General features: G+C 42.1%; 1 protein-coding gene across 2 annotated transcripts in view; it reads right to left on the reverse strand.

Moving 5' to 3' along the window:
• LOC131429590 (transcription factor SPT20 homolog) overlaps positions 1–19303 on the reverse strand; it is a 35338-nt gene that overhangs the window by 3004 nt on the left and 13031 nt on the right. Inside the window, exons 1-2 of one of the 2 annotated variants that reach the window (XM_058593812.1) lie at positions 15775–16007; positions 14776–15047 (exon numbers count right to left, since the gene is read on the reverse strand). In XM_058593812.1, the coding sequence (XP_058449795.1) occupies positions 14776–15047; positions 15775–15883 (381 nt within the window). In that variant the 5' untranslated portion in view covers positions 15884–16007. Of the gene's footprint in view, positions 1–14775; positions 15048–15774; positions 16008–19303 lie in introns of those variants that run through there. The other variant, XM_058593813.1, reaches the window with a different exon arrangement.

The raw sequence follows: 19303 nt of genomic DNA on the forward strand, positions 1-19303 counted from the left end.
CCACAATATCAAGAACGACATGACAAAGTCATCCTTCAACACAACAATGCTCGGCCTCATGTCGCAAAAGTGGTCAAAAAGTACCAGGAAACGCTGAAATGGGAAGTCTTGCCCCACACGCCGTATTCCCAGATGTCGCCCCTTATGACTTCCACCTATTCCGTTCGATGGCAAACGGCCTGGTAGATCAACATTTTCAATCCTTCGAAGAGTTGGAAAAATGGATTGCTTCATGGATAGCGTCAGAAGAGGACTCCTTTTTTCGAGCCGGGATCCGAAATTTGCCGGTAAGATGGGAGGAAGCTGTCGCTAGCGACGGACAATACTTTGAATAATACATCTGTAAGCACTTTTTCGCAATAAAGCTTATAATTTTGGGAAAAAACGGCGGAAGTAAAGCTGTACACCTGATAACTAACTTTACAAACTTCCATATAAAATTAGTATTGTTCAAAAGCATTTTTTAAATTATCTGTACTGTAAGTAAACAAACTGTATTGCTAACTGCTTCATTTATTTGTTTGGTGTTTATATGATCAAATGGGGTCTAGGGAGAATTCATGACTCGAGAAAATACGCATCATTTAGCCCGAGTAGATCCAAATATTATACCTTGTAATGAGTTAGATGTAGGTTTGTTTAATACGTAGGTTGTTACTTATGTATTTAGGCTTGGCAACACTAAGTGTTGCCCGGTGGATTTGACGTTCCCATCATAAATTTTGACAATTTTAGCCATTTTAGAACATTCTGTCATTTGAGTTCTCTTTACAGTTAAATGAAAATTTTACCTCAGCAAAAAAAATGGAATTGAACCGTGAACATATTTCCAAAAATATCACTAGAAGATTCTGTTAGGAAACTTTTTAGAAACTTTCTTTGGGTATGAACTAACATAACCATTTCAATTTGTAAACAGTCAAGTTAATAAGAATTTACATTTATTTATTTTACATCGTCGCACTAAATAATTAAACACTCTTTACCCTATAAGGAGTGTATCGATAAGTAGTTAGCAACATTCAAACAGTTATTACTCTGAAATGCCTTAATTTTTTGCAGCGTGTTTTGCGGTGACATGTGTTTTTACATGTCAATAACAGCTTTGTAATCGATTGGTTTCGGTACGGTTTATCGTTTCAATGATGAGTCGAATTGATCCGGAAACGCGAAAGAAAATTCTGCACACTTGGTGCTCAGAAAGTGGTGTCACGTACAACGAAATTGCAAAACGGGTGAAAGTGCCCCGAGTAGCAATCCGCAACTAACAGTTCGGCTGAAAAGTTCGTATCGTTTAATAGAAACACACATTTTTTTGCCAAAATTCGTTTTTATCATTCAACATAATTGCCATCAGAGGCGATACAGCGATTATAGCGATCTTCGAACTTTTCGATACCATTTTTGTAGTACGATTTGTCCTTTGCCTCAAAATAGGCCTCAGTTTCAGCGATTACCTCTTCATTGCTTCTAATTTTTTACCAGCGAGCATTCTCTTGAGGTCTGAGAACAGGGAAAAGTCACTGGGGGCCAAATCTGGAGAATACGGTGGATGAGGGAGCAATTCGAAGCCCAATTCGTTCAATTTCAGCATGGTTTTCATCGACTTGTGACACGGTGCATTGTCTTGATGAAACAAAACTTTTTTCTTCTTCAAATAAGGCCGTTTTTTTGAAATTTCGTCCTTCAAACGCTCTAATAACGCTATATAATAGTCACTGTTGATGGTTTTTCCCTTTTCAAGGTAGTCGATGAAAATTATACCATGCGAATCCCAAAATACAGACGCCATAACCTTACCGGCCAATTGTTGAGTCTTTCCACGCTTTGGGTTCGGTTCATCGCGTGCAGTCCACTCAGCTGACTGTCGATTGGACTCCGGAGTGAAGTGATGGAGCCATGTTTCTTCCATTGTTATATATCGACGAAAAAAATCGGTTTTATTTCGATATAACAGCTCCAAACACTGCTCAGAATCATCGATTCGTTGTTTTTTTTCGATTATAGAGGTTTTAACCTTAAGGTCATTCACTTCTTCGGGCCAGAAAAGCTTTCTGACCCTATGTGCGGGGTTGGGGATCGAACCCAAGTGGGTTACGTGAAAGGCATCGACTAACCCATCACGCTATACCCGTCCCCCCCAATTCGTTGTTGTGTTTGATCGATTGTGAGCTCACGCGGCACCCATTTTGCACAAAGCTTTCTCATATCCAAATATTCGTGAATAATATGTCCAACACGTTCCTTTGATATCTTTAGGGTATCAGCTATCTCGATCAACTTCACTTTACGGTCATTGAAAATCTTTTTTTTTTTTTTTTTTTTTTTTTTTATTAATGACACTTTACCATCTTTGTGGCATTCGTGTCAGTTTGGTTTCCTGGGAAACCGATATTAAGTCAAACGATTAGTTGTGTTTGCTTGATGAATTTTAGTAGTGATGCTTCTTTCTCACTATCGTTTGATAACACATCAGCAATCGATCCAGTGATGTTATACTCCCTTCGCAGTTGGGCGTAGCCTTGGCAGTACACGAGGATATGCTTTACAGTGGTTTGATCTCCACAGAAACGGCAGATCGGTGGTGCGCTTCGTTCCATTAGGTAGGAGTGGGTGAAGTTAGTGTGCCCGATTCGCAGTCTTGTCAGGGTTCGCTGTTCAGAGGCGCATCTTCTATCAACAGGTCTCTCTGTGTTGGGTTTGATTTCTCGAAGATGTGATGTGGTTCGGCTCCAGTCTTTCTGCCAGACGTTCCATATTTTTTCTTTTGTGAAGCGGACAACATCTTGCGACGGGATCGGGAGGGTTATTGGATTGCCGTTCCTACCTTCGTTTGCTAGTTTATCAGCTTCCGTATTTCCGGGTATACCGGCGTGTCCAGGGACCCAGCTTAAGGTTATATTTCGCCCTTCTAATTCAGCTTCAATTTTTTGGATCCATGGATGTCTGGAATGGCCACTGGCAAGAGCGTCTAGACAGCTAGCTGAGTCAGTGAATATTATTGTTTTACCCTCCTTTGCCAATGATACTGCCTTGCTCAGAGCGTATGCCTCGCCTGAGAATATGCTGCAGAGTCCAGGTAAGGTGTATGCAATTTTACTACTTTCTGATGCCACACCTGCTCCAACTTGTTGGTCGTCCTTGGAGCCGTCGGTGTAAATTTGTTCGTGCGAAGGATAGTGATTGCTTATGAGAGCTTGAAAGTGAGCTGTAACTATCTGGCTACTTGTACCTGCTCTAAGTTTTCTCCTTAGTTCGTTATCGATTATTGGTGACGGACTATACCACTTTCGGTCCGTAAGTCTGAGCTGACTGTGAACGCTTGGGAACGTAGATCCAGTAGTTTGGTGAAATAATTCTGCTGCTCTTTTGTACACTGGATAGTTCGCTGTGTCTGCAGGTGTTTGTTTTTCCAAAAGCCGTGTTGCTAGTTGGGATAGCCGCTGTACCAATAGAAGTTTAAACGGTAAGCAGCCAGATTCAGCCATAATTGATGTCACTGGACTGGATCGAAAAGCTCCAGATGATTGACGTATCACTTCATTATATATTGGAGAGAGGCTTCGTTCCAATGCTTCAATGTTGTTGCTTGTGAGTACGAGTCCGAAGAGTAGTTTGGACACCACCAATGCAGAACCAACTTTAAGTAGTGTTGATCGACTGCTCCTTTTTATTCGGCAGCCTAGGATACGTAGAATGTTTATTCTTTTACTGCAACTGTCCTTAGTCTTTTTGATGTGTTGCAGATAGGTAAGTTTGGAATCTAGTATGACTCCTAAGATTTTCATTTTCCTGAAACAAGGGATAGGTACGTTGTTTATTCGGATAGCTCGGCCACGTTTGCGGTGTTGTATGTTGCAAACATGAATTAGTTTGGATTTGGAGGGTGCTATTTGGAAACCCACGCTGCCAGCCCAGCCAACAGCTGCTTTGACGGCTTTTCGAAGTTGTTTCCGTATTTGTATCGTATCTGAACCCTTTGCGATGAGTAGTACATCGTCTGCGTAGAGCAGGATTTGAACGTCGTCTGGGATGATCCTGAAAATCGGTTCCATAGCGATCAGGAAAAGTGTGACTGATAGAATAGAACCCTGCGGTACACCGTTTTCCGCTACACGGCGGCTTGATGATGCGCCGTTGGCGAATACATTAAAGGTTCTGTTTGAAAGATAGCTGGCTAATATGTTCAATATTCTACCGGAGATTTTCCATCTGGCCAGAGTTTGGAGAATGGCTGGTCTCCAGGTAGTGTCGTAGGCTTTCGATATATCCAGTGATACTATTTCGACGTGTTGATCATCAGTTGTTGACATAAGCGATTCCATTTGAGCTAAGTAGGAATCGACACCTTTTCCTGGGCGAAAAGCATGTTGTCGTCTATCTAGTCTGTTTGTGTCTTCAAGTTCGGTTATGAGGCGGCGATTTATTATGCGCTCGAATAGCTTGCCAATGCAGCTGAGGAGAGTGATAGGGCGGTAATCTGCTGGGTGGCAGCGATCTCCTTCCGGTTTTGGGATTGGGATTACGATTCCTTCCTTCCATTGGTCCGGAAAGATGCCGGATTCCCAGATTTGATTAAAGAGATCTAACAGAGCAGTTTTACACGTGAAGGGTAGTCGTTGTAGTAGTGGATATCCTATGTTATCAGGTCCTGTTGACGATCCGCTGCGACGGGACAGAGCCCACATTAGTTCGTCCATTGAGAGGTTTGCATTGATGCGTTTGAAGGTATTTGGTCGATTGCTTTTTGGAAAATTGGTTTTCGTGTTAGTATTTTTTTTACGAAATTTTTCGTTGTAGTTGGCATCCGAAGATTTTTTCTGGTATTCGTCTGCAAAAGCATCGGCTATTTCCTGTGGTTTGTTAGTAACACCATTTGCTAGGTTTAGGGTAATTGTGTTCGAACATCTTTTTCCTTGCAGTTTGTTCACTCGATTCCAGATTAGTGAAGTAGAGCTTTCTGGGTTAATACTTTGTACTAATTCATTCCAGCTCTTCTGTTTGGCTTCCCAGATGATTTTGCGACAAAAAGAACGGGCTTCGTGAAACGATTTGAGTGCTTCCGCTTTTCTCTTGTCGTCGTCGGCTATTCGTCGCAGGGCGCGCAATCGTTTTCGTCGTGTTTTAACTGCTTGCTCAATTTCTGTGTTCCACCAGGGGACTGCCTTGGGGCCTGACTTGCCGCTTGTTCTCGGTATACTTGCTTTGGCCGCTGCAAGTATTTTACTGGTAAACTGGTCCACTGACATCGTTTGACCGGGACGGATGGTGCTTCTGGTCAATTGTTCGTATCGGTTCCAGTCCGCTTTTTCGTATATCCACCTTGGCCTTCGTTTTGGTTCATCTGGGGCTCCAGGTGTTCCAATTAGAATCGGAAAGTGATCACTATCTGCACAGTCTGGTAAAATTTTCCAGATAAACTTTGTCGATAGGTATGTTGTACATATGGATACATCTAGCGCCTGTGTGTTTCCAGTGGAAGGATCTATCCTGGTGTGAGAACCGTCGTTTAGTACAATCATATTTTTGTTCACGATGGTTTCCAGGATCGCGAAACCTCTTTTCTGTGCCTCAGTTTTAGCCTTACTCAGGTGACTTCCCCAAGCGGAGTGGTGTGCGTTCAGGTCACCCAGGAGTAGAACTGGTGTCGGAAGTTCGTTCAGTAGGCTGTGCAAATCTTCAGCTGCATTCTTGTCTCTTGGTGGCAAGTAGACTGATACCACTGTTAGTTTTGATGGGGTGTGGAGTTGTATTGCGACTGCCTGTATATTGGTTTGAATTTGAATTCGTTCGAATGGAGTGCCTTTCTTGACCGCCATTCCTACTCCCTGTCTGCAATGCGTTGAGCAGGGTCCAAAAAGAAGGTCATATGACTTGCCTATGCAGATGGTGTTGGAGTGGTGTTCTGCAGTATTTGTTTCTTGCAGGCATGCTACTACAGGGTTATATTTAGTCAGGAGAGCTTGAAGTTCGTTGCAGTGTGAGCGTAGACCACATATATTCCATTGGAGAGCGAAAACGGCTTGAGATTTCTCCATTCCATAATCTGACTCTGAATGGATCGATTGACCAGTTGGGATGTCTGGAAAACTGTCGGTCGAATCCGGTATCGGGAAGACGCGTGGGGTTGCATCTTGATGAGGTACCTCCTTATAGTGAATCTGCAGTTTTGGGTGGATCAATGTATCGTTTTGCGTTAGTGCGGCTATCAAGGTACCGGAATGTACATCACCGCTCCTGTCGTCTAACTCATGAACTGGTCGAACAGAGTGGGCTGGGATGGTAGGGCTGAATTTTTCAGTCGCATGGGCATGACTCTGATCCCAAAGTATTTTCCCTCGAGCCTCAACAGTAGCAGGTGCATCGGCCGGAGCCGGAACTTCCACTACCTGAGAGGATGGCGGATCTACGTCGTCGCTAAGAGGATCTACGTCGGCGGTACGGTTTGGATGATCGCTCTGTTGGTCAGCGTTGTTGATTTGCGTTTGTTCGACTATCGAGGCAGCGGGAAGTTCATCAGCGCTCCTGACGTCTAACGCACTGTGACGGGTTTGGACTGGTCGGGCAGAGTAGACTGGGCTGCTAAAGCAAGGTTTTGCAGTCGATTGGACGTGGTTCAGGTCTCGAAGTATTTTCCCCAGAGCCTCAACAGTAGCAGGTGCATCGGCCGGAGCCGGAACTTCCACTACCTGAGAGGATGGCGGATCTACGTCGTCACTAAGAGGATCTACGTCGGTGGTACGGTTTGGATGATCGTTCTGTTGGTCAGCGTTGTTGATTTGCGTTTGTTCGACTATCGAGGCAGCGGGAAGTTCATCAGCGCTCCTGACGTCTAACGCACTGTAACGGGTTTGGACTGGTCGGGCAGAGTAGACTGGGCTGGTAAAGCAAGGTTTTGCAGTCGATTGGACGTGGTTCAGGTCTCGAAGTATTTTCCCCAGAGCCTCAACAGTAGCAGGTGCATCGGCCGGAGCCGGAACTTCCACTACCTGATAGGATGGCGGATCTATGTCGTCACTAAGAGGATCTACGTCGGTGGTACGGTTTGGATGATCGTTCTGTTGGTCAGCGTTGTTGATTTGCGTTTGTTCGACTATCGAGGCAGCGGGAAGTTCATCAGCGCTCCTGACGTCTAACGCACTGTAACGGGTTTGGACTGGTCGGGCAGAGTAGACTGGGCTGGTAAAGCAAGGTTTTGCAGTCGATTGGACGTGGTTCAGGTCTCGGAGTATTTTCCCCAGAGCCTCAACAGTAGCAGGTGCATCGGCCGGAGCCGGAACTTCCACTACCTGAGAGGAAGGCGGATTTACGTCGTCACTAAGAGGATCTGCGTCGGTGGTACGGTTTGGATGATCGTTCTGTTGGTCAGCGTTGTTGATTTGCGTTTGTTCGACTATCGAGGCAGCGGGAAGTTCATCAGCGCTACTGACGTCTAACGCACTGTGACGGGTTTGGACTGGTCGGGCAGAGTAGACTGGGCTGGTAAAGCAAGGTTTTGCAGTCGATTGGACGTGGTTCAGGTCTCGAAGTATTTTCCCCAGAGCCTCAACAGTAGCAGGTGCATCGGCCGGAGCCGGAACTTCCACTACCTGAGAGGTTGGCGGATCTACGTCGTCACTAAGAGGATCTACGTCAGTGGTACGGTTTGGATGATCGTTCTGTTGGTCATCGTTGTTGATTTGCGTTTGTTCGACTATCGAGGCAGCGGGAAGTTCATCAGCGCTCCTGACGTCTAACGCACTGTAACGGGTTTGGACTGGTCGGGCAGAGTAGACTGGGCTGGTAAAGCAAGGTTTTGCAGTCGATTGGACGTGGTTCAGGTCTCGAAGTATTTTCCCCAGAGCCTCAACAGTAGCAGGTGCATCGGCCGGAGCCGGAACTTCCACTACCTGAGAGGATGGCGGATCTACGTCGTCACTAAGAGGATCTACGTCGGTGGTACGGTTTGGATGATCGTTCTGTTGGTCATCGTTGTTGATTTGCGTTTGTTCGACTATCGAGGCAGCGGGAAGTTCATCAGCGCTCCTGACGTCTGACGCACTGTAATTAGTGTTAACTGGATGAGATGGTTGGAATTTTCTAGCATAGCCATCTGCCATCTCTCGTTCCGCATTTTCGGCACTGATTGAGAGAGGTGAGGGGGTTACTTTCTTCTCTCCCCCCTCGTGACCATATGAAAATTTGTTGGTTTCGGCTTCTGTATTTGTTGCGTTGCTTTCCATTGGTAGATCTGAGTGTAATGCGTTGAGTTTGTGCTGTTCTGTGCTATTTGATTCGGCCATTGCAGGTTTTAGTCGGAGACTTCCATCGTACCTGTGTCATTAGATTGATCCCCAGCATCGATCTTAGATTTTGAGGTCGGGTTTTGTGATCTCGTACGTGGTGGAGAGATTTGATTTCTAGTAGGGGTCCTGCTTTTCCTTGCTTTATTCATGTTCGTATTAATTTGATTGTTTCTGGTGATATTAACTGTTTCTTGATTTTCGCTCAGTACTTTACTTTTTTGTTGTTGTTTGTTAGTGGTGCTGTGGGTGGTTCTAGATTTGTTGGGTGATTGACTGTGTGGGCGGGTGTATGATGCGTTGGGTTCACTGAAAGGGTGTGACTCGATTTTTTGACGTTTTGTTTTGTGTTGGTCAGGGGCTTGGCTGTGACTTCCTGTGCTAGTATTGGTTATTTGTTTTTTCAGATCTTCCAGTTCAGTTCTAATTTTAGAGAAATCAGCTAGCTGTGTTCTGAGTCGGGATATTTCTTCCTGAAGTGCTGTTATTTGCTTGTTTTTTTCGAACTCAATATTTGTGATTCGTTCTTGAACCTTACTGGCAAAGGAAGTGCGTTTGTTGATTTCGTTGTATTCCTTTCTTGCCTCACCAAATGAGATTTTTCTTTGGATCTTGATTCTGATTATGCCCTCTTCTTCTAGGTATTTGGGACATCTTTTGTCAATTGGTGAATGTTCTCCTTTGCAGTGTAAGCATTTCTTCTGGGATTCACATTTTACTTCTGGATTGAGTGCGTGGGCGGAGGAGCAGTTTAGACAAATGGGTTTATCTGTCGGGCAGAACTTTTTGGAGTGTCCGTATTGCGCACAGCGGAAACACAATAATGGTGACGGGAAGTATTGTTCGACTGGGACTCTACACATTCCGACATATATGCTTTCGGGGAGGTCTGTCCCGACAAATGTAAGAACGCATAGGGGTGTGTTACGAAATTCTTGGTCTACTCTTTTCTTTATTCTACGAACTGCGGAGACCCCCTGCGTGTGAAGGTTTGTCCTCATCGATTCTTCGGATTCATCGATGGTATCGGGATCATAAATCTTACCTTGAACACAGTTGAGGGTCGGGTGTGGTACAATTTCTACTTCTGTTCCGTCAATTAGCTGTTGGATTTGTTGAAGTTTCTTACTTACCCGCTCGGAGTTGGTACGTAAGATGTATCGTGCCCCCCTTGCTTCCTTTGCTGCTTCTACAAGTTTGTAATCTTCCTTACCTAGGGCAGTTTCAATCGATGTGGCGATCATGAAGGGCTTGCTGGGAAGTTTTCCGAGATTGACCGTTTGGTCATTACCGGACATGGTTAGGTTTCGTGTTGTTCTCAGCACAAGCACCTGGGTGGAGCCATGGTTGTTGTTTGGGTCGAGCCAGTCTGGTATTTTTCTGCGGTTCCCAGGTGGTCCACCCGGGGGTGGGGGCTCATTTACCCCCATAGCTGATCACGCACTTTCAAGAAGATTTGATTGTCCACTGTCACTTTGTGTGCCTGAACAGGCCACTGTGCACTCCGGGTTCTTCGTTTTGTACCCGTTCAAGTCGTACACATTCACCGTTTCGATGGAGATGGTAGTGATTTGTTAATCTGGGAATTTAATTCTGATGGGGGTGGCGGTGCTTCACTGATTCAAATTTTTCAACTCAATGGGGGCGCGCTTGTTCACTTTCGTAAGAGTTTGTGCTCCTGTTACTTGGTGAAAAATTATACACGCGGATTTAACCGCGAAAACGCGATTAGGTAACTAGATGGTTTTGAGGTGCACGATACGTCGATATCACAATCCGGAGGGCGTAGTACCTACGGTGCTTCACTGAGCAGGTTTACCAGGTGGCGTAACACTGATTTTAGAAATTCCGAGGTGCGACGCAGATCTGATGATAACTCGACCGGATTCACCTAGTGTTCGGTTTGAACTGCATTGAAAATCATTTTGTGGATTTTTTTCACGTTTTCATCGGTAACAGCCTCTTTTGGACGTCCACTGCGTTCATCGTCTTCGGTGCTCATATGACCAGTACGAAATTTTGCAAACCACTTACGAATTGTTGCTTCGCCCGGTGCAGAGTCTGGATAACACTCATCAAGCCATTTTTTGGTATCGGCGGCACTTTTTTTCATCAAAAGGTAGTGTTTCATCAACACACGAAATTCCTTTTTTTCCATTTTTTTCACAATAACAAAAGTAGCTTCACTCAAAATGCAATATCTCACAAACTAATAATCAGACAGCTGTCAAATTTATACACGTATCTTTTGAAGGTTGGTACTAACTGAAAATGGTATGGATTTAATTCTAGTGGCGCCCTCTCATAGAAACGATACGAACTTTTCAGCCGATCTGTTAGTTCTGATGCGACTAAGTCCAAACTATGTTGCAGCAAGAGCACAAATATGTTTTTTATGTTATACTGGTTAAAACAAAGTGACATCAATGTTTCTTCATAACACAACTAGTTACGAAATAGTTATTTAGGTTTCAAATCACCACATCTTTATGTCATATTGAATTAATTATAATTTATAAGCTATCGTTACTTAATCCAAACATATCTTTAATAACAACTATGCTTCTAGCTACTAGTTGAAAATAAGTTTATTTGACTCCAATATTAACAACCCGTAACTAGTTCTGATACCACTTAGACCAACTATGTTGCAACAAGAGCACGAACATGTTTTTTTATGTTATGCTGGTTGAAACAAGGTGACGGCAGTGTTTATAACGTAAACATTGAACTAGCAATCATTTGGAAGTTATCGTTACTTGATTCTAACAGCTCTGGTTTTAGCTACTAGTTTAAAAACGGTTGCGAAACCATTATATAGGGTGATTTTTTAAGAGCTTGAGAACTTTTTTAAACAATAAAACGCATAAAATTTGCAAAATCTCATCGGTTCTTTATTTTAAACGTTAGATTGGTACATGACATTTACTTTTTGAAGATAATTTCATTTAAATGTTGACCGCGGCTGCGTCTTAGGTGGTCCATTCGGAAAGTCCAATTTTGGGCAACTTTTTCGAGCATTTCGGCCGGAATAGCCCGAATTTCTTCGGAAATGTTGTCTTCCAAAGCTGGAATAGTTACTGGCTTATTTCTGTAGACTTTAGACTTGACGTAGCCCCACAAAAAATAGTCTAAAGGCGTCAAATCGCATGATCTTGGTGGCCAACTTACCGGTCCATTTCTTGAGATGAATTGTTCTCCGAAGTTTTCCCTCAAAATGGCCATAGAATCGCGAGCTGTGTGGCATGTAGCGCCATCTTGTTGAAACCACATGTCAACCAAGTTCAGTTCTTCCATTTTTGGCAACAAAAAGTTTGTTAGCATCGAACGATAGCGATCGCCATTCACTGTAACGTTGCGTCCAACAGCATCTTTGAAAAAATACGGTCCAATGATTCCACCAGCGTACAAACCACACCAAACAGTGCATTTTTCGGGATGCATGGGCAGTTCTTGAACGGCTTCTGGTTGCTCTTCACTCCAAATGCGGCAATTTTGCTTATTTACGTAGCCATTCAACCAGAAATGAGCCTCATCGCTGAACAAAATTTGTCGATAAAAAAGCGGATTTTCCGAATGGACCACCTAAGACGCAGCCGCGGTCAACATTGAAATGAAATTATCTTCAAAAAGTAAATGTCATGTACCAATCTAACGTTTAAAATAAAGAACCGATGAGATTTTGCAAATTTTATGCGTTTTATTGTTTAAAAAAGTTCTCAAGCTCTTAAAAAATCACCCTGTAAATACGTAAGCGTATATGTAAATCGTTACGGTTAAGTGATGTAGCAATAACTTTGATATTATAAGATTATAACATACAATTTCTGCATTGATTCAGATAGTTATCGGTAGGTTTTCGCAACGTTATGATAACGAAAATGTAACCAAAACAACTTTTATTGGCTTGAATATGGCGAACACAATATGGAGTCTCAATGAAACGTAAATAAAACCAGGATATTACTTTTTTTAAACTACTTTTTGACGAAAGTAATGGAAGGCTGATTAGTCATTTTTGTTCTATGCACTATTATAAACTCGAAGAAAACAATATAGAAACATCAATTCTGATAATATTATAATTCTCATGATATATGAATTTAAAATGATGAGAAATCACTCTACTTGGAACAATTTTGAGCATTCTGAACATAGGGTTATTTTGTTGTTTATTTTCTATATCTTTATAAACAGATTTTGATTGACGGCGCATAAAAAACAGTTAAGTAAAATTGAATTCCGCTCGACAGTTTTATAATCGTTGTGAAATTTGTACCTTGTATTAAATTTTTAATTTCAAGTACTTTACTGTCTTTTTATTGTTGATAGGAAAACATTATGAATTCATTCAATGTTTATAATGTCGATGGCAACAAAGTTTCAACTAGTTTACTTGAAAATAAGTTATATTCAAGTTATGGAAAATAAGTTATTTCAGTATGGCATTACAACGTAACGACAACTTATTTTTAACCGACATAGAAACTAGTAGAAACTGCGCTTTTTGAGTCACGCAAGTGGTTAGATGTTAGTAACAATAACTCAAATATCTGGTTGTAAACTAGTCACAAATAAGATAGCATAACAAAAATTGTTATTTGGGGCACCACACCAGTGTCAAAAATATTATCGAGAAGTTCGGTAAGACCCTTTCCACGAAGGATTTGCCCCGATCCGGTAGGAAAACGGGTCCCAGCCAGCCCGGCCGGGACTTAAAAGTGGTTGAGTACATCAGGAAAAGCCCGTCGGCGTCGACGCGGGATTTAACCAAGCAGTTCAACGCCAGCATCGGGATGATTCAACGGATCAAAGTTCGGAACTCCCTGAAAACGTACAAGAAACAGAAGCCGAAAAAGTCCCTGGTACAGCAAGTTCAGGCCACAACAAGAGCACGAAAACTGTATAACCGGATTCTACAGAATAAAGATGGATGCATCCTGATCGACGACGAAACCTACGCCAAGGAAGACTCTCGAGCGCTGCCCGGACCGCAATATTATACGAAATCGGTGTACCAGGACCTGGACGACGCTGACACCACGGTGGCGATGGAAAAGTTTGGGCAGAAGGTGTTGGTCTGGCAAGCAATTTTACCTGTGGTTTGCGGTCGTCGATTTTCTTCACGAAGGACACAATTAACGCCAAGGTGTACGAGGAAGAATGTTTGAAGAAGAGAATGCTGCCACTGTACAGAAAGCATAAGGCTCCTCCTCTCTTCTGGCCGGATTTGGCTTCAGCCCACTACGCCAACTCCGTTCTACAGTGGTTGTCAAAAACTAATGTACAATTCGTGGAAAAGGACATCAACCCATCGAACTGCCCGGATCTTCGGCCAATAGAAAGGTATTGAGCAATTGTCAAGTGGCACTTTCGAAAGGAAGGTACAGTGTCCCAAAACATGCAGGAATTCAAAAAAAAACTGGACAGTTGCCACCAGAAAAGTCACAAAAGTAACTGTGCAAAATTTAATGAAGAATATCAAGTCTAAAGTGCGAGCGTTTCACAGAAACTAGAATTTTCTTCAATATAATCAGTGAAATGCATAAAAATGTAATTTTTTCTACAATATATCGAAAACTGATGTCAAAATATGTTTTTTTTCGCTTTTTTATTCAATAATCAATGTTACTAACTACTTTTCGATACACTCCTTATTGTGAAACAGATTTTCCAAAGTAAGCTTACATTTGCCGTTATTGCTTGATGGAATGTTGCTGTTGTATCGAATTAGTTCTGATTTCTGGAACCCTACAATGAATAGGGGTACGAAATTTCAATGTTTCGATTGGTATGACATTAAATTTTTTTTTCATTCGTTTCTTGGGAAAATATTCCAACCATGTAAGACAGTTGGGATTCGAATACTGCTGAGCTACGTAAAACATTTGCCTATTACGCAACATCATTCCCCCATAAATTTAAATGGGTTTGCTCTATTACACTACTTATTAAAAAGTGCATTTACGGCAAATAGTGCAGTAGTTTCAAAAATAACAGCTTCACAAAGGCTGAGAAACCGTTTCTTCCATCGTCTTGGTTGATTACAAGTTTCCTACACTTCGGTAGAACGCCATGAATAAGGTAACCAACTGAAACATAATAAGTAAGCACTGGGAGGTCTCGGAATTTATGCTAGCTGCATACAGGTATAAATCTAAGCGGAGCGTAGTGTAGCGTACGTTATGCCAGCATCCAGCATCATTTTTTTTTTGCTGACTCTCACGGGAAGCTTCATGGCGGCAGTCAGTGGTCGTTTTGTTGGTACAGTATAATTACATAACACTGCGGCAAAGTTTAAATGGTAAACGTGCCTCACGTTTCAGAGTCTAATCACTTGAAGATCAATAGAGAATTCTACATTGCACGGGATGTTCGATTGATTCAATTTGCTTTGAGTAACACATTGAGTGAATCGTCGGAAAACTTATTATTACATTCTGAGATATACAAATGTTGGTTACATCTTTACTGGTGAAAACCTTTAGCTTACGTCTTGGGCTTGTTCTTGGCTTGCCTTCCCCTGATAGGGTCTGAATAGTAATTGACCTCCTGTCTGTTGGCCGTAGAAGTGCGCCGCAGCCTCTGGGTCAGGGAAGTATCCGCCTTGTTGGTGTTGCTGCTGCTGCTGTTGTTGCTGTTGCTGCCGCCGACTGGCCACCTGTGGCAATATGCGTGTTTCACGATCGGTTTGGCGTTTCTCTTTGGCGGTTACCTCTTTGGTAACATTCTTCTCCGCTAATATGCTTCCTATCACACAACATCCTGTCGAATAAAACAAAGAAAATAAGTTATTATTACTCGACGGTACCAAGCCGATCGACGGAATCAATGATAATTCAGATCCATTTTCTTCTGGTTACTTTCGCCGAATAGGAAAGTATGTATTTATTTCTGATGCAATATTTGGAGCGATGATCCCACAGACCAATTGTCTTCGGTACACATTGCTTGGTGTCTCATCAACATTCCTCGCATTTTTACGATTTACCCCAAGAAAAAAAATCTCATCTGTAGAGTGAGACCACGGCTTGGCTGTACCGAGCGCCACGGACAACCATCGGTGTGGGATCAAACCAAGTCCGACCATGATGATGCGGAGCCGATGGAACGCGTGTAAATCATGCTCGCTGTTCATGATAAAACTATACGGTGGAGCCCAGAAATAAGAATTCTCGTGAGACTTTACTGCGTTGTGGGAATTCAAGGTGGAAACTCTTACGACAGCAGCATCGAGTGTTTGAAATGTATTCTTTCAACACCGCACGACCCTTCGCGACCTTTTTCGCTTGGTATAGGTTGCAAAATGACGTTTTTGTTCCGGACCAGACTCTTTCAATATCAATCAACATAAACGTGAACAGTTGGAATGATGAAACTAACGGCAACTACAGACTTCATCATTGCCACGTAGAACAAAAATATCATCCACTTCTATTACTGCGGTAATCGAAGGACAACCGCTCAATTTTGAATGCTAACAAGTGCTTACTTTTGAGGATCCGAGGGAATATTCCCACAACATCATTCCGGAACATGAAAGACTTGGTGTGGTGACAAATCCAAAAGCATCTGAGACAATTGCATAACTTTTCAAACATTCATATAAAATTGCAATGGCCTTCCCAAACTCATTACTATGGCATTTCGTTAAATAATTTATCACCGATTCGTCGGAAGTACAACAAATCGTACCACAATTTCATTATGTACCGCATTCAACCATTAACCGTCATGATGAAAACTGCCGTTACGAAAGGCACCGATCTCATGGCATACTTTGTATTCCACCGACAGACCAGTCGATCGAACGTGTCTCACTTTGCCTACAACAGAAAAAAAAATCATGTGGTCTTTAACCAACTTGCCCTCTCCACGGTCACCAGAAGCCCACGGTGCATGGGCGACTAGCGCCGATCGTGATCCGGTCAATGACGGCGATAAATTTTCACTTACGTTGGCAAAAAATAAAATCGAAAGCAAATGCACTGTGCCACTGCATGGGAAGCAGATCACATCCGGGGTACTTTCAATTCTGTTACGTTTGACTGATGTTTGATAAATCGCACTTCAAGAATGTTAATTCAAGTGTTCGCCTACCCGATCAGAAGATTTAACGGTTCAGTCATAGCAATGGTCAAGGCCTAATCTGTGTGACCTTACAACCCTTCCCTTTCTTGTGCCGAAGAAGATGCTGACCACGAATTTCCATATTTCACGAATTTCACGGAAACTTGTACCAAAGGAGTTTTTTTATCATGAGCATCTGGAAACATGCCTCATCGATAATTGAATACGAAATACTGGTATGAAGATCTACAGGAAATTTATACAAACGCATAACTCTTGTTACGTAACGTGTTTTTGATATGATATGAGATAAATTGCTTGTTTATTTTATGATTGATAGTATTCATATTTGCGTCGGCTTCTCATACCCGGTTAACCCAGTTAGAAAGAAGTTCAGAAACGCAACATTGAAATTAGTCAGCATTAGTGAAAGCAACGACGGAACAGACTTACTATGAACGGTTGTCATTGCATAGCCAGTTATGAGCATCCTCTTAACGATTAACCTGCTGGGAAAACGTGTTTGTGGTGTACCAAACGTGTACCCCACGCATTCGCATTGATGATTCAATTTGCCAAAGCGGAAAGATTGCGATTGAATTTGCCAAAGTGAAAAGATTTTTAATTAATATGTACCACAATTGCAACAGCTATGATCCGCTGGTAACCGTTGCCGGGTTGCATAAATCATATAGTGAGAAATTAATCAGTTGGAAACAGAAAACCATTGATCATATCTCAACTGCAACGTCGAAGATATAATAATTTCGAATCAAAATATGGATTGAGATTTCTAACATAATAACAAGCTTCTATCGGACCATCGCAAGACCGCAGCGTTTTGGCTTCAAACATTGGTCACGTTTTTACATTGAACTTCTGAATATTTTGATATCACAATATTTATGACCCGTCGATTCTACATCGTTCCACTCGCATGGAGTAGCATTTTGCTTGGGATTTATTCTTGACCTATGCGTCCCCTCAATTCCAGTTCCGAACGGGTTTTCATCATTAGTACGCCTTTGTACGTATTAGTACCAATCGGACTAATCCCCGTGAAAAATCAAGAAGAGTTTCTTTGATTGAACGTCTTAGAAGAATGCATTGAATAAAATGTATCCAACAGTTTTAGTCATATACATTTTACACCTGATCCGATCCAAGGTTGAGATTATCACTAAATGTTCGATCGATAAATACTTGTTATGGAATCATAAATTCTTTCAAATTTTTAGTATATTTATACAGAATGTATACCATTTTCACAAATGTTATAAAGACTGTTCCAGAAAGTATGGGCGCAACCAAAAACCGCTGCCATTTCGCAATGGTTCAGAATCTGTCAATTTTTATGGCTGTGTCCTGTTGTTTACACTCTTCTCTAAACACTTGTGCAGTTGTTTATTCGTTTTCATTAGTTTGTTTCGAAATGCGTGCACTTTCAGCAGAACAACGTCGAAAAATTGTGTACAAATGGTGCACAGAACGCGGACTGTCACTGAGAAAGATAGCAAAAATGGAAGGAGTAAGTGAAAAAGCCGTACAAAATGCAATCAGGAAGTTCGGTGAGGATAACACCTTTGAGAATAAACCGAAAACGGGTCGAAAAAAAGGTCCTGCTAACCCTCAGTTGGATAAACGTATACTGAAGGCGTTCGAGCAAAAGAAGGAGGTTTCAGTCCGGGATGTGGCCAAAAAAGTGGGCACTTCGAAGTCAAATGTTCTTCGTTCTAAAGAACGTTTGAATCGTCGAACCTATAAGAAGCAGAAACAACCAAAAAGTAGTCCGAAACAAGAAGCATCGATCAGGCCGAGGGTTCGAAAGCTGTACAATACGATTCTTGCTGGGAATTTGAACTGCATAATCATGGACGACAAAACCTACGTGAAACTCGATTACAAATCCTTGCCGAGACCACAATATTCTACGGTGCGAGAAGGGCAAGTGTTAAACCAGTCCGAGACATCGATTGAAGTCGAAAAATGTGGTAAGAAAGCTATGGTCTGGCAAGCAATTTGTAGCTGCAGTAAGATTTCGAAACCCTTCATCACCACTGCTTCAATGAACAGCGAAATATACATCCAGAAATGTTTACAAAAACGACCTCTACCCACGATTCGAAGCCACTACTCGAAATCAACGGTAGAATGGTATACTACCAAAAATGCCACTTTCGTCCCAAAAGACATGAATCCACCTAATTGCCCACTACTTCGACCAATTGAGGAATTTTGGGTATTAACGAATGCACATCTTAGGAAACATGTCTCAGAAGCCGAAACCATTCAACAGCTCGAAAAAGATTGGAAAAAAGTGTCAAAACTTGTCACCAAGAAGTACGGAATTCAATGAGGAACGTTCGCAAGAAGGTGCGCCAGCTAGTCTACAATGGCTAAGTAGCAAATGTTGAGAATAATATTCTGTTTTTGTAGTCTAATATTATCAGTATGTCAAATAAAATTTGAATATCTAATGTGAATTATTTACAGCAAAATCAAAGTGCGTCCATACTTTCTGGGACTGTCTTTAACCATCGATGTCGTTTTCATTGACATTTTCAAGCAACGCAAACCGATTTCAACTAAATAAATGGTTTGCGTTTTTTTGTTTTGCTCTCTGCTGTCTCCGGAATTTGATTAGTTTTTCAACTTGTTGAGTATTTGCATAATAAAAATCATATAAGTTGAATAAAAGAAGAATTAGTTGAGTCAACTATCGCAAAACTCAAAACCTGTGATATCGTCATTTTATGACCGAAGGATTCTCCGTGTGCAAGCACTGTCCATAACGTTATTAAATCTTTCGGTACACTTTTCACAACAACCAGGAAGACTGTGAGCGGAACATAAACGGACCTTCGGAATCACCAGAAGTATGCGAAAAGGGAGCGAATATCGCTGAAGAGACCACTTCTTTCAGTACAACTGTTGCCAGGAAAAAAAATCCT

The sequence above is a fragment of the Malaya genurostris genome, chromosome 2 (genome assembly GCF_030247185.1).
Source record: "Malaya genurostris strain Urasoe2022 chromosome 2, Malgen_1.1, whole genome shotgun sequence".
Taxonomy (NCBI): Eukaryota; Metazoa; Arthropoda; class Insecta; order Diptera; family Culicidae; genus Malaya; species Malaya genurostris.